Source organism: Solanum tuberosum, unplaced genomic scaffold (assembly GCF_000226075.1).
Source record: "Solanum tuberosum cultivar DM 1-3 516 R44 unplaced genomic scaffold, SolTub_3.0 scf00096, whole genome shotgun sequence".
Taxonomy (NCBI): domain Eukaryota; kingdom Viridiplantae; phylum Streptophyta; class Magnoliopsida; order Solanales; family Solanaceae; genus Solanum; species Solanum tuberosum.
In genome coordinates this window covers 483,761-497,728 of record NW_006239025.1, presented here as the reverse complement: position 1 = coordinate 497,728, position 13,968 = coordinate 483,761, and the positions used below count along the sequence as shown (strand labels likewise).

Genomic DNA, 13,968 nt, shown 5'->3' with positions numbered 1-13,968 from the left:
ATATATATAATAAATTTTGTATTCGATAATATGGAATAAACATTTTCATCTTGTCCTTACACTAAATTAAAATCTATAACTATAAAAAATAGTAACATTAGTTAAAAGTCCTATTAATTTATGTAAGTATATTTTTTTTTAGAAATTCAGCTATTGCACTTTAATTCTTTAGTTGTAGCATTGTATATTAACTCAGTTATTACTAATTATTTCAAACGTTATTCACACTCTTTTACATTCTTTAGTTATAATATTATGAATTCCCATAGTTATTACATGAATTATTTCTATCTTTTATCTTTTATTAAGTTTTGACCAATAGTTTTTCATATTTTCGCCCTATATATCTAGTAACACGGTGTTGTTATTTTTCTTTGGATGAATCATGCTTGGTTGAATAAATTGAAAATTGTTTATAAGGATATGGAACTATCTCTTTGTTGGGTGTAAGGTAAACCAGGTGGTTATATATATGATTTCAGAGATAGAATATATTCGGTAATTTTTATTTTTAGTTTTTTCAGTAAAAAAAAAAGGAAACCTTTCTCAGTTAACTATTGACAGTCAGATAACTATCTTTCATTTATGTATACATTCAATCGTGAAGTCAAATATGAGAGCCAACAACAAGGACGACATCTATTATGCTATAACTTATAAAATAAAAATTAATATACAAAAAAATAGTTCTATAAAATAAAATGTAGTTGTTCTCTTCACATGTTCATATGATATCTACACAATTTAACGTGGAATACAAGTGCAAAGCACGTGTGCATAGATGACAAGAAAAATATACAACAAATATCGTCTACAAGGTAATATTAGTGAGATATGACTAATTACATGACTGAACCTCTTCAAATTGAAATAATTATCTACATTATTGCATTTAACTAATAAAAATTTTCATTGACGATCTTCATAGGTTCGCGTGAATAAGAGATGTATATTTATGACGATCCATATTAAACATTCACAAATGAATCTGCAATAATATTTTGTGCAAATTTAATTATTCAAATATCCACTTAAATAAGCGATTTTATTTACTATAACATATATTTTCTGAATTAGTATCGAAAAACTAGTCCAATAAAATATTGATAGCTCTTTTTTATACATTTAACAACACTAAAAGATAAGATTGGGTGGCTTTGAAGTTAACAAAACAAAATCTGCGCCACATGTTGGTTCGCATAAATAAAAGATATATATATGACGATCCACATTAAACATTCACAAACGAATCTGCAATAATATTTTGTGCAAAGTGAAATAATTATATACATTATTGCATTTAACTAATAATTTTTTTCATTGACCATCTTCATAGGTTCGCGTGAATAAGATTATTTATATATATATATATATATGATCCACATTAAACATTCACAAACGAATCTGCAATAATATTTTGTGCAAAGTTAATTATTCAAATTTCCACTTAAATAAGTGATTTTATGTACTATAACATATATTTTCTGAATTGATAATCATGTGCGACACACATGTCAAAAAACTAATCCAATAAAATATTGATAGCTCTTTTTTATACATTTAAACAGCACATGATTAGGTGGCTTTGATGTTAACAAAACAAAATCTGCGCCACATGTAATAATAAGTCGTTTTCTACTTTGTTATTTCTGGAATTTGACACTTCACTTCTGTGGGCTTAATTCTAAAACCTTAAAACCCCTCAATAAACCTTGTTCTTTTCATCTTTTCTTTAGAAAGGGTTTCAGTTTTGGGAAATTGGGGCTGAGCTGTAGTTTGTGTGAAGTGAAAAATGGGGAGACTATTTTTGGTGGATCTTGAAGGCAAAACTTACAATTGCAAATTCTGCAAAACCCAACTTGGTCAGGCTGATGATCTTGTTTCAAAGGTACAATTTTTTCCCTTTTTTAATTTTATTTTTTGGTTCTTTTTTTTGTGGTTGAATTACTAGATATAGCTATGGAATTCTGATCTTTCATTGATATATGGTTATATATCACTGTTGGGTACAAGTAAAAATCTCAGCTTTTGTAGATTTTTTTTGTTTTGTTTTTGAAATTAGCTTTTATAGCTAGTAAATGAGTAATTTTTATGTTGTTTAGTACAATTGTAACATGTTTCTGGTTAATTCTGAAGTTTCAAATGTTCTTCCAAGTATTATGAGGATTGAGGATTCATCATGAATCTGAATTAACCATTAGGAAAATGGGTGATTCAAGTTAAGGATGGAAGAGTGTGGAGATTTTATTTGACTATTAAAAATTTGTTGTTGATATGATCCAGAAATGAGTGACTACTTCATGGGAGATAGAAGTGACGTGTGAAGACGTTTGGAAGCTCTCAAGCATGTTGGATCATGTTGATTTTATGTATATACATAGATGTTTGAACAAAATAGTTTATAGTTTAGCTATATTTTCTATTTCTTTGTTAAAGGAGATCTCTTGGGAGAAGTTTTTCCCAAGCTGGATCATACGTGATGCTAAGGATACATTTGAATTCTGTAGTTGTTGATGCAGTAATACAAAGTGTTCAGTTCCGGTGAAAAAATTTCATGAATCTGACAAGTTTTATGTTGGCTGCTAAGCATACATTGACCCTCCTCTTGTGTTTCTATATATATATATATATACTTATATATACCGAGTCTCGGGTGAGCCTTGTGGGTGACGTGGCACCCCCTTCGGCCCTTAGTAGATCCTCCCCTGGTTAAAAGCATTTCCTTTTTTCACTCATAAGTAAAATATATGCATAAGAATTGTCTAGCACCAATAGGTGACGTAAGTTGGAATTCTCGAAGCAAGTAAAATTAATTGAAACTTTAATTGGAACTTAAGAAGTTTCTTTTATCTCATTGTGTATGAACTGTTAGTTTACTTGCTTTGTCGTGGTTTATTGCATGAGAAAATTGTGTTTCGTTTTTGTTGCATAAATTGCAATTCAGTTTGCAATGTTTAACTATGTCTGACGAGATCTCCTTTATGCTATTTATTCAGGCTTTTCATTGCCGCAGTGGAAAAGCATACCTGTTCAATAATGTGTGAGTGGCCTCTAATTATTCTCAACATCAGATTGATAGTATACATTGCTATTTCATGAATCAGTACTTTTGTTTTACAAGTGATTTAATTTGTCAGTAAACCTGCATCCATTCATGAGTAACAACTGGTGCTTTCTTTTTGGGGCTTGTACGTTACTGTATCTGTTGTCGGGAGAATGTGTTGTTTAATATGTTTGGCGCATCATTCGGACGCAGTGGATAGGTGTTTCTCTTAATTGGTAAAGTGTCATGTTACCATTGATAACCTGTTGCGTCTATTTTCAGTGAGTTTTAGGCGATACCGTCATTTTTATTCAACAGACTGTCATTTGAGACCAAGTAGTTGTGAAATGTATGATATTCCCTGTTTGGACATATAGGAACTTCTCGCATTTAATTTGATTCAAAATGCTTTGTCATGCTTTCTATAGTATTTTGCCATGATTTCTTTACTTCCATTAATTCTTTTTCAATCTGCTTTGATATGTTTTTTCCTTGAGCCGAGGGTCGATAGGAAACAACCTCTCTACCTCCCAAGGTAGGCGTATTGTTTGGGTACACTACCCTCCCCAAACCCCGCTTGTGGGATTACACTGGCTATGTAGTTGTTGTTGTTGGTTGCAAGTTCCAATGGCTCGCTCATCATCAGCATCAGCTAGTTATTTTGTGCATTTGAGCATGACTATTTGACTTAGGCCACATTTGGATATAGGGTTTGCTCAGTTGCCCAATGTATGTACTGTACATACATACGTATGTATGCTTGCGTTCTTCTTGCCATCTACTTTCAAGACTTCGGTTTCCCTGGATTAGCCTGGCTGTCCAGATGGTATGTTGTCATCAGCAACTATAATTCAAGTTTCATAGTTTCATTAATGAGATATCAACCTAGCAAGTTAAAAATGGAAGACAATGCTGCATGCTGGATGGAATCTGTACTTCTATTGTAGACTCAGTTTTCTGAGCGGCTGTAGTTGGTAGAAGACCAATTTGCTTTTTTAAAGACGTTGCTATGTTTAAAGCTTATTTCTGACAGGAAGGTAAGCTGAATCGTCTTACAGAGGAAGTTGGTTATTTAATTCGGGGTTGAACGAATTAGTTTATGTCATGGTTGGGAAGTGGTGATCTCTTACCAGGGGCACAGTTTATTTTGTGAACTTCAAATTCTCAAATTTCACATTAAAAAAAACATATAGTTCAGTGGTCTTCTTTACTTGGCTTTCTTGATTTTGCAAGAGATGCGTGTTGTTAGCTCCATTTTCGGTTCTTTTATCCTTTCCCGGCCTGATCATACTATGTTTCTTTTCCAATTCATATGATGGAATTTTTCACCTTTCTTTCTCTGTGTTATTCAGGGTAAATGTAACTTTTGGACAGAGCGAGGAGAGGACAATGCTTTCTGGAACGCACACTGTGACAGATATATTTTGTTGTTGCTGTGGGCAGATTCTTGGCTGGAAATATGTAATCCCTCTTATTCCTTCTTCTTTGTCCATAGGCACCAACACGTAGAGCCAAAACGTACAACCATGGGAACACACACAAAAAGTTCCTTCTATTATCTTTTGAGGGATATGAATCGGTGTATATAAGCTAAATTCTCACGGTATATGTAACACGCGTAGTTCTATTAATGACTAATATTTGTGTCTCATTCACACAGGAGAAAGCCCATGAGAAAAGCCAGAAGTACAAAGAAGGGAAATTTGTCCTTGAAAGGTTTATTACCCTCTCCCCCTTTTATCTTTTTATAGTAAAACAAAAGTTGCGTTAATTCGCATTAACATTTTATCGTAAAAAACAATATGCTCGTTTTAAGTGTTTGTAACATAACATTTCTATGCTGTTGATAATATGTGTGGAACAGAGGCATGATCATTGATGGCGAAGTTGATTCTGAATTCTACATCGATACTCGTGCAAGCACAAGTGATGGTGAAGATACAATGTAAATAGTGGGAGCTTAGTGCACCGATTTGCAGATACTTGTATCTTGTAGACTTGGCAAAAGAATAGTTGTATCTTATCTGGAGATCTCCTCAAGTTTGTGGATATAGAAACTAAGTTGCTGCAGAAGTGTTTTTTATTTAATATGGTTGACTAAAGTAAATGTTTTATTGGTCTTACATGTTTTTTGTGCTTCCTTCATTATATTAGTCTGCTCAGCATGGTTTGTTATGTTTATTTAGGTATGTGCTTGCTTACGCTTTAAGAAAAAAACTAAGTATGTATATTCTCAAATAGGGATCAAATTCCACCCGATGATCGAGTTTGGTGTGGCGAGTGTAGTATCTCAAAAAGGATGTAAGCTAAATATATAATTTCACCCAATCACTCGATTGAGTTTGGTGCAGGGAGTGTGGTATCTAAAAGGAAGGCCGTAAACTAATATATAGATTTACATAGGGATCAAATTCCATCCGATCACTCGATTGAGGTTGGTATAGCGAGTGTGGAATCTAAAAAGGATGCTACTTGGTCTTTCCTTGCGATTAAATTCATTGAATAGACTTGACCCGATCACTCGATTGAGGTTGGTATAGCGACTGTAGAATCTAAAAAGGATGCTACTTGGTCTTTCCTTGCGATTAAATTCATTGAATAGACTTGACCCGATCACTCGATTGAGGTTGGTATAGCGACTGTAGAATCTAAAAAGGATGCTACTTGGTCTTTTCTTTCGATCAAATTCATTGAATAGACTTGCTTAACGTTCATAGTTTATATCTCTATGACTCTATATGATTTGCAATTTGCGATATATATAAGAGTTCTATTTTAAAATGGACGTAAATTATTAGTTTCATTTCCTAACTATTGACAATTTTAAAAACACAATCTAATTGACAAACTAAATGTAGATACACCCTTAATATACAACATGACATATCAAATGGTCTCAAACTCTTGTGCAAACATGAGACTCTTAATAAAAAAAATTGAGAGAAGTGTTAAAAACATTCTAAACTTGACGAGAATTTAAGAGTGTATTTCACTCATGTGTTGATTAACTGAAGTAAAGGATATCTTTCAAAGTCTATCACAAGCATGAAAGTCTTAACAAAAGAACCAAGAGAAGTTGAAAACATAACTTGGCAATTTTTTTTTGAAGGTTGTGAATAGTTCTGAAACAAATAAGCACAGTTTGCTAAGATAATGGATACTATATATCTACTATGGGGTTGAGTGTGTTGGGCACCATCCAGATCCTTTCACCAAACCAAACGAACCTCCTTTCCTTCTTCCAAATCCGAATTTACAATATGCAGATTTTCCAATATTGATTGCAATTAGCGATTCGTTTATCTGCGGTTTGCTTTTTGCTATTCCAATTTTGTTAACGAAGAAGAAGAAGAAGAAGTAAATCCGAACACAATGGGAGAACGCAAGTCTTCATCTAAGAAAAAATCTTCCAGAAAGAAGAGGCTCAAAGTTTCCTCTAAAGGTATCTTTTTCAACTCTCCTTTTCGATGCTTTCCATTTATTCGCATAATAACATTCGTTCGCTTGCTCAGTATAATGTATAATGTTCCTGTATGGTGTGTTGCTTTCTTTCTATTTCGTTTTGAATTATTGTGTGTAGTTATGTATTTTAGGGTTTATCTTCATCTTAAACTAAAGTTATTGAACTTTGTTTTGTATCAAATAAAATCACTCAACTTAAGGTTTTTATTTCTAATCTCCTTTAATTTGCTTTTTAAGGGCTTATGTTTTTTCTGTTTACTGAATTAATTTTTGTGATGTTATGGAATATTTGTTAATGTCCTTTTGTAGTGATGCTAATAGTTCCCTTTTTACTGGTGGTGGAAATAGGGAAGATAGTTAAAACTAATGGTTAGTTATCTGCTATGTTCCAAAAATGTTAGTTACACCCGTGTTGGATCCTCCTAAAATGCACTACTTTTGGAGGATAGAACACATACCCGGCGACATTTTTGAAGAGTCCGAACAACATAAGTTATATGTACCCTCTGTTGAACATAAGTCCAAGCAACATATGTAATTAGCTGGTTTAACTTTTGGGTCTTTTCATGTGTGCCATCAGGGGATGTTATTTTGGGGATAAAAATTAAGATAGCCGTTCTATTAGCTAAAAATTAAAATGAAACTATGTTCCAAGAACAAGGGTCAAAAAGTAATTCAGAAGGCTGGTTATTTTGGGTACAATACTTGTATGAGTTGACATTACTGAACTGGGAGAATATAAGTCCTACTCCTTCCAGTTTGTTTAGAAGGGATTATTTTCATGTAAATATTCATATACAAATCTGTAACATGATAAGGCTTCATGTGATATAGCTCATGATCGCTCGTGGGAGTGTTAAGCACGTTGCATAGTCATTTGAATCGCTATAGTTAGAGTTCCATGAATCATTTATTGTTCTTTGTATTTTTTTTGTTTTCTGCTCTATCCGTAAAATAACCTTAGTGGAGCAAATCTAGAGTTATTTATCAAAAGAAACAATTATCTGCACCTGTTAATACTTGGTATCTTTTAGAAGCCACCATGGAAAAACAGATATCTAAGATCTTGTATTAAATATATTCTTTTTTGTTTCAATTTGTAATTCCTTAACTGACACTCAGAAGAAAGAATTATGAAAGACTTTATAATGCTTGATCATGCCAGCACACTTTGTACACTCTTTATTGAATATATTTAATACCCAAATATTCATGGAGATGTTTTCATGAGAAATTGCATTATATTTTTAATTAACATTAGGCATGCTTTCGTAGAACAATGTAAGGTTACCTCCTGTTTTCTTATCAATACATTCTCATCTTGTCACTGGCAATTCCAATTTATCATCCTTCATTATACATCTTCATGTGTTGTGTGGTTAGATACGCAAGATAAAAAGCAGAAGAAACAAATCCAAGAAGTTTTCCAGTTCCGAGGATGACTCGTCATCTTCTGCTTCCTCTGATTATTCTAGCAGTCCACAGTCTTTGTCCTCTGATTCAGAGGTTGATTATAGTATGAAAAAACATAGGCACTCACGTGATATGAAACGCGTGAAGAAAAGAACTTGGAGAAGATATTCAAGCCGAGATGTCAGTGATAGTTCACCCCCTGTAAAGAAAAGAAAACGGTCAAATAGAAAGAGTCTTGATTATGGGAGAAAAGTGCAGAAGAAGCGAAAGAGACACGCTAGTATTAGCTCCACGAACAGTGACTCAAGAAGTTGTTCTAGTTGCCGACGTTAAAATAGTATTAGCTCCAGAGGTAGAGATTCTAAGAGCTTTTCCACTTGCCAAGATGCAACTAATAGTGGTAAATAGGAAGCGATAACAAAATTGAGTTTAATTAAAATACATTTGCATATACTACTTAAGGTTCCAAATATTTATAGTTTTAACAAATTAATCTTGTCTTAAAATACCTGACATCTGAAGATTTTTTTTTATTATATCTAGGTTTTAAATTTTCTAATTTAATTAGTAAGTATTATTACTGATTAAAGAGTAAATAAATAAAAAGTAATATAAACAAGTATACTTATGATTAAAAATATTACTATAAATACTTTTGCAAAGCGATGTCCAAATAAAATAGGCATAATATATAAATATATCTTTTAATTTGTCTTCCATACTAAGACGAATGTATCTATTTGTTTAATTTATATAAGTTTAAGAGTCTATTTGTACATATTTAAAATTGAAGGGCATAACTATTTGCTTAAGCTAAATTAAAAGCACGTTTATGTATTATGCAATAAAATATTGATAGCTCGTTTTTATACATTTAAACAGCACTAAAAGATAGGATTAAGTGACTTTGAAGTTAACAAAACAAAATCTGCGCCACATGTAATAATAAGTCGTTTTCTACTTTGTTGTTTCTGGAATTTCTTAAGACCCCTCAATAAACCTTGTTCTTTTCATCTTTTCTTTAAGAAGGGTTTCAGTTTTGGGAAATTGGGGCTGAGCTGCAGTTTGTGTGAAGTGAAAAATGGGGAGAGTATTTTTGGTGGATCTTGAAGGCAAAACCTACAATTGCAAATTCTGCAAAACCCAACTTGCCCGTGCTGATCAACTTATTTCCAAGGTACAATTTTTTCCCCTTATTTTTATTTTTTATTCTTTGGTTGAATGACTAGATCTAGCTATGTAAAATCCTGATCTTTCATTTGACATGGTTATATATCACTTCTCGGTACAAGTAAAAATCTCACCTTTTTTATAGGTAGTAAATAAGTAATTTTTGTGTTGTTTAGTGCAAATGCAATGCACTTGTTAATTCAGAAGTTTCAAATTTTACGAATTCGTCAATCCTCATCATGAATTTGAATTGACCATTAGGAAAATGGTTTATTGAGTTAGGGATGGAAGAGTGTGCAGATTTTATTTGTCTCTAAAAAAATGTTGTTGATAAGATCCAGAAATGATTGACTACTTCACGAGAGATAGCAGTGACGTGTGAAGACGTTTGGAAGCTCTCAAGCATGTTGGATCATGTCGATTTTATGTATATTCATAGATGTTTGAACAAAATAGTTCATAGTTTAGCTAGATTTTCTATTTCTTTGTTGAAGGAGATCTCTTGGGAGAGGTTTTTCCCAAGTTGGATCGTGCATGATGCTAAGGGTACATTTGAATTTCGTAGTTTTTGATGCAATAATACAAATTGTTTAGTTTCGGTGAAAAAGTTCATGAATCTGACAAGTTTTATGTTGGTTGCCAAGCATACATTAACCCTCCTCTTTGTTTAAGCGTGGGACTCATTAAACACGTTCTTTTAAATAAGAACTCAATTGTAGATTCTTCTTCGTTGCGTGTGCTAAAAGCAAAGTTGCATTTGGGATTTGGAGGTTTGTGGTGCAACATTGCTTTGAACATAGACATCTTGCTATTTAAACAGGGAAGGTTGTCTTCTCTTTTAGAGGAAAGAAAAGATTTTGGGGATAGAAAGAAGGCAACAAAAATAATTTAAAAAATCAAACAAGGTTAAATTAAACAATAAAGTCTAAAAGAATCACTACTAGGAAAAAAGAGGAGAATAGGTGAAATGCCTAACTCCTTAATTGCCCAGTGAAGCAAACAAAATAGTTAAAGTACTGTAGAGGGCTGGAATCGAACTCACGCAACCTAGAAGGAATGTCCGGAGTTTTGCCAGTGGCATCATGTATTATTTTATTCAATGAGTGGCACTTTGGCACCCCCTCGGCCCTTAGTAGATCCTCCCCTGGTTAAAAGCAACTCCTTTTTTCACTCGTAAGTAAAATATATGCATAAGAATTGTCTAGCACCATTAGGTGATGTAAGTTGGAATTCTTGAAGCAAGTAAAATTAATTGGAACTGAAGAAGTTTCTTTTATCTCATTGTGTATGAACTGTCAGTTTACTTTCTTTGTCGTGGTATATTGCATGAGAAAATTGTGTTTCGTCTTTGCTGCATAAATTGCATTTCATTTTGCAATGGTTAACTATGTCTGACAAAATCTCCTTTATGCTATTTATTCAGGCTTTTCATTGCAGCAGTGGAAGAGCATACCTGTTCAATAAAGTGTGAGTGGCCTCTAACGTCATATTGATAGTATACATTGCTATTTCATGAATCTGGATTTTTGTTTTACAAGTGATTTAATTTGTTGATAAACCTGCATCCATTCGTGAGTGACAACTGGTGCTTTCTTTTTGGGGGTTGTACGATACTGTATCTGTTGTCGGGAGAAAGTGCTGTTTAATATGTTTGGCACATCATTCGGACGCAGTTGATAGGCGTTTCTCCTAATTGGTTAAGTGTTACATCACCATTAACAACCTGTTGCGTCTATTTTCAGTGAATTATAGGCAATACGGTCATTTTTATTCAACAGAATGCCATTTGTGACCAAGTATTTGTGGAATGAATGATATTGCCTGTCCGGACATTTTTTTTTTGAAATGGTAGAGGTTTTATTAATAATAGTACCAAGATGGTACAAAAAGTACAAGCCACCAAAAAGACAAGTAGCAACCCTTCTTTGTTCTTATTATTATTCCTTTAAATTTCGGGGGGTGGGGGGGTTATAGATATAAATGGCTATTGCAAAGAAATGCACTTGAGGGCTGAGGCATGTAGGAACTTCTCACATTTGATTCAAAATACTTTGTCATGCTTTCTATAGTATTTTGCCATGATTTCTTTTCTTCCGTTATTTCTTTTTCAATCTTCTTTGATATGTTTATCCTTGAGCCGAGGGTCTATAGGAAACAACCTCTCTACCTCCAAAGGTAGGCGTATGGTTTGGGCACACTCTACCCTCCCCAGACCCCGCCTATTGGATTACATTGGGTAAGTAGTTGTTGTTAATTGCAAGTTCCAATGGCTTGCTCAACATCAGCATCAGCTAGATATTATGTGCATTTGAGCATAACTGTTTGACTTAGGCCACATTTGGATATAGAGTTTGCTCAATTGTCCGAGGTACGTGTACGTACATACATATGTATGTATGCTTGAATTCTTCTTGCCCATCTACTTTCAAGATTTTGGTTTCCCTGGATTAGCCTGGCTGCCCAGATTGTATGTTGTCATCAGTAACTATAATTCAAATTTTCATAGTTTCATTAGTGAGTTATCGACCTAGCAAGTCAAAACAGAAGACAATGCTGCAGGCTGGATGGAATCTGTACTTTTGCATGGTTGCTTGGTGTAGACTGGAGTTTTCTGAGCGGCTGTAGTTGGTAGAAGACCACTTTCCTTTTTTAAAGATGTTGCTATGTTTAAAGCTTATTTTCTGACAGGAAGCTATGCTGAATCATCTTACTGCGGAAGCTTGTTTTTTAATTAGGGGTTGAATGGATTAGTTTATGTCATGGTTGTTAAGTGGTGATCTCTTACCAGGAGCACAATCTAGTTCAGTGGTCTTCTTTACTTGGCTTTCTTGATTTGTGCAAGAGATGTGTGTTTTTAGCTCCATTTTCTGTTCTTTTATCCTTCCTCGGCCTGATCAGATTATGTTTCTTTTCCAATTCATTAGATGGAATTTTTCACCTTTCTTTCTTTGTGTTATTTAGGGTAAATATATATTTTGGACAGACCGAGGAGAGGACGTTGCTTTCTGGAACGCACACTGTGACGGATATATTTTGTCGTCGCTGTGGGCAGATTCTTGGCTGGAAATATGTAATTCCTCTCATCCCCTCTTCTTTTTCCATACGCACCAACACGTAGAGCCAAAAAATACAACTATGGGAACACACACACACACACAAAAAGTTCCTTTTATTGTCTTTTGGGGGATATGAATCGGTGTATATAAGTTAAACTAACACAGTATATGTAACATGCGTAGTTCTATTAACGACTAATATTTGTGTCTCGTTTACACAGGAGAAATCCCATGAGGAAAGCCAGAAGTACAAAGAAGGGAAATTTGTCCTTGAAAGGTTTTATTTCTCTCTCCCCCTCTTTATCTTTTTATAGTAAAAAAAAAATTCGCATTACATTTTATCGGAAAACAACAATATGCTCATTTTAAGTGTTCCTAATATAACATTTCTATGTTGATAATGTGTGTTGAACAGAGTCAGGATCATTGATGATGAAGATGATTCTGAATTCTACATTGATACTCGTTCAAGCACAAGTGATGATGAAGATACAATGTAAATAGTGGGAGCTTAGTGCACCGATTTGCAGATACTTGTATCTTGTAGACTTAGCAAAAGAATAGTTGTATCTTGTCTGAAAATCTCTCTCAAGTTTGTGGATGTAGAAACTAAGTTGCTGCCGAAGTGTTTTTTAATCAATATATGCTCGACTTAAGTTAATGCTTTAGTGGTCTTGCATGTTTTTTGTGCTTCATTATATTATTCTGCTCAGCATGGTTTGTTATGCTTTCTCTATTATTTGTGATGGTTTATTTAGGAATGTAATTGCTTATGCTTTAAGAAAAAAAATCAAATATATATATTCAAATAGGGATCAAATCTCACCCAATCACTCGATTGAGTTTGGTGTAGCAAGTGTCGTATCTCAAGAAGGATGTAAACTATATATACTAGCTTCACGGCATGTGCGGTGTACGTGTGTAGTGTATCATATCATATACTGTATATTGTAAAATAGAATTAATATTACTAAATTAAAGCTTTTTAGGAAATAATTATAATTTAAAGAATATAGGACAAGTGATTATAAATGATTAATACTATCATAGAGTTATTTATTGTTTAGATCAAAATGACAAGATATCATTGAAACTTTTCAAAATACATTCAAAGTTTAAATTTTGGTTTAGTAAATACTCCCTCCGTCCCATTTTATATGTCATCACTTTTTAGAAATAGTTGGTTCATAATACTTGTCATTTCATAAAATTAATGCATAAATTACCATATTGTTCCTTTTTAACCCTTGTGAGTTAATTAGCCTTGAAAATATACATTTGACCAACTTAGAAAAGCTAAGTAAATGATTCATGTTCAATAGTTAAATTAATTAATCAAAATAAATTAATTTATATTCATTGATTGAAAACATGAGTTCCAAAAAAAATTAAATAAGAGTAGAAGGATAAAGTTACATTATTTCTTAATGCAAGTGCAAAGTAAAAATGTAACATATAAAATGAGACTCAAGAAATACATATATAAGCATTGACACCTCTTCACACAAGTTAAATATGTATTTTTCCACTTTCAATACATTAGTTTATTTAATTGTATTTGATATGGACCCCATAATTTTCTTTCAATTTTCAATTAAACTATACCCTCTCTCTCCTCTCTGGTTTTAATTGCAATTTTAAAGGACAATCTATACCCCCACAATCCACATGTCAACTTGTTAATAGATCCTCACACAAATTTTATTGGTGGTATCTTGCTCAAAATAAATTTTTCAACATGAGACTCTTTATAAAAGAATTTATACAACATAAAATATGATCTCAATTTTTTGTGGCGAGCATAAGACCCTTTATAAAAGAACA

The 13,968-nt window shown here is 33.1% G+C and overlaps 2 protein-coding genes across 4 annotated transcripts; both read left to right on the top strand.

Moving 5' to 3' along the window:
- Window positions 1-1,633: 1,633 nt before the first annotated feature.
- LOC102595438 (protein yippee-like At5g53940) lies at window positions 1,634-5,188 on the top strand. Its single transcript, XM_006348206.2, has 5 exons — window positions 1,634-1,888; window positions 2,997-3,040; window positions 4,396-4,504; window positions 4,704-4,759; window positions 4,908-5,188. Exons 1-5 carry the CDS (start codon window positions 1,793-1,795, stop codon window positions 4,990-4,992), a joined length of 390 nt encoding a protein of 129 aa, XP_006348268.1. The 5' UTR covers window positions 1,634-1,792; the 3' UTR covers window positions 4,993-5,188.
- Window positions 5,189-6,126: 938 nt separating this feature from the next.
- On the top strand, window positions 6,127-12,812 carry LOC102595997 (protein yippee-like At5g53940). Of its 3 annotated transcripts, none has more exons than XM_015309140.1 (6): window positions 6,127-6,485; window positions 8,948-9,095; window positions 10,512-10,555; window positions 12,050-12,158; window positions 12,366-12,421; window positions 12,560-12,812. In XM_015309140.1, exons 2-6 carry the CDS (start codon window positions 9,000-9,002, stop codon window positions 12,642-12,644), a joined length of 390 nt encoding a protein of 129 aa, XP_015164626.1. In that variant the 5' UTR covers window positions 6,127-6,485; window positions 8,948-8,999; the 3' UTR covers window positions 12,645-12,812. The 3 variants fall into 3 exon arrangements, with proteins under 3 accessions (XP_015164626.1, XP_006348270.1, XP_015164627.1); XM_006348208.2 differs by having other exon boundaries at window positions 8,945-9,095; XM_015309141.1 differs by lacking the exon at window positions 6,127-6,485 and adding an exon at window positions 6,522-8,270.
- The last annotated feature ends 1,156 nt before the right edge of the window (window positions 12,813-13,968 follow it).